Source organism: Neophocaena asiaeorientalis, unplaced genomic scaffold (genome assembly GCF_003031525.2).
Source record: "Neophocaena asiaeorientalis asiaeorientalis breed wild unplaced genomic scaffold, Neophocaena_asiaeorientalis_V1.1 scaffold489, whole genome shotgun sequence".
NCBI lineage: Eukaryota > Metazoa > Chordata > Mammalia > Artiodactyla > Phocoenidae > Neophocaena > Neophocaena asiaeorientalis.
The window spans coordinates 1,797,863-1,799,175 of NW_020174791.1; the positions used below are offsets into that span (position 1 = coordinate 1,797,863).

Sequence of the window (1,313 nt, forward strand, 5' to 3'; positions counted from 1 at the left end):
CTCCTCCTCCAAACAGCCCTGATTACTGCGTCCTAACACAGGGAAACGATCTGATCCCTGGCAGTCTCTCCACCTTGCGTACCCAACAGAACACGTGGGGAGCTTGTAAAACCCCCATGCCCGTGCTGCAGCCCAGCCTGTTAGGCCAGAATCTCTGGACCAGGGACTGGGGCATCAGTCACTCGTAACTTCCTGGTAATTCCAATACACAAATCACTAACCTCTAAAAGAAAGAAAGAAAAAAAAAAAAAAAACCGTGCACCGTATGCTTGTTAAAAACCAGCAAGGAAGACTTAATGCAAGATTGCAGCAGGGGAGTGAACTCAACTCTGAATACAGGGCGGCTGGGGGGTTATAGCCACAGGGCAGGGAGAGGGAGCCAGCGGATGGGAAATTACGAAGAGGAGCTTGGTTAGGTTTTTGAAGGGTAGAAGACGATGCCACCCCGAAATATGACTAGTTGTTCAGATCATACCACCCAGAAATGAACCACCTCGGTATACTGACTATCCTGAGCTGTGTGCTCTTGGAAATCTGTAAACGCAGGGAGAGGTTTGTCTGAACTCCCCTTCTGCCTAAACACAGCCTCCCAAAGGAACTCAATCGTCAGAGACGCCCTCCCGGGAGCGCACCGTCCAGGGAAGACGGGCTCATCCCCGGAGGGACTAGAAGTGATAACACACCCGTTGTCACACGGTCCTTCCGCCCGTCTGTCCTCTTAAGGACCGTTCATCTCCCCTAAGAACCACTCATCTCCTCCCCCTTCCCCTTCAGACGGCGTTTAGCCTGAATTCTAGGCCACCTGGGAGTCACCACGTTCCCGGGCGTCTCCCTCAGGTCCGTGAGCCGGACGCGTCCGCAGCCTCGCTCTCCGGCCTTGTCTTAGGGGCTCGGCCGAGACCACAGAGCACGGCGTGCGGGGCCGTCCCCGCTGCTCCCCAACATCCTCGCGGGCAGGAAGACTCAGCCGGAGGCCCAGCACTCACGGCCCTACGTGGGCCTGGGCGCTCCGGGAACCCACCCACACGTCCCCAGGTGAGGACCCCAACCCCGCCGGCGACGGCCTCGAGCCACGCCCCACCGGGCTCCTCATTGGCCCTCGCTGAGGCGCTCTAGCGTCCGCGCAGCTCTCGACGACTCCTTCCGGCCCATACCGGAAGTGGCTCCGCGTGCCCCGGAAGCGCCCCGGCAGGGGCTGCGGGAGCGGCGGCGCGATGGCGGCTGCGGCGGTGTCGGAGGCCTGGCCGGAGCTGGAGCTGGCGGAGCGGGAGCGGCGGCGGGAGCTGCTGCTGACCGGGCCCGGGCTGGAGCAG

The 1,313-nt window shown here is 60.9% G+C and overlaps 1 protein-coding gene across 1 annotated transcript in view; it reads left to right on the plus strand.

Moving 5' to 3' along the window:
* The first annotated feature begins 1,214 nt into the window (after positions 1 to 1,214).
* LRRC47 (leucine rich repeat containing 47) overlaps positions 1,215 to 1,313 on the plus strand; it is a 12,260-nt gene continuing 12,161 nt past the window's right edge. Inside the window, exon 1 of the mRNA XM_024760287.1 lies at positions 1,215 to 1,313. This exon is cut by the window's right edge and continues 459 nt beyond it. Within this exon, the coding sequence (XP_024616055.1) occupies positions 1,215 to 1,313 (99 nt within the window).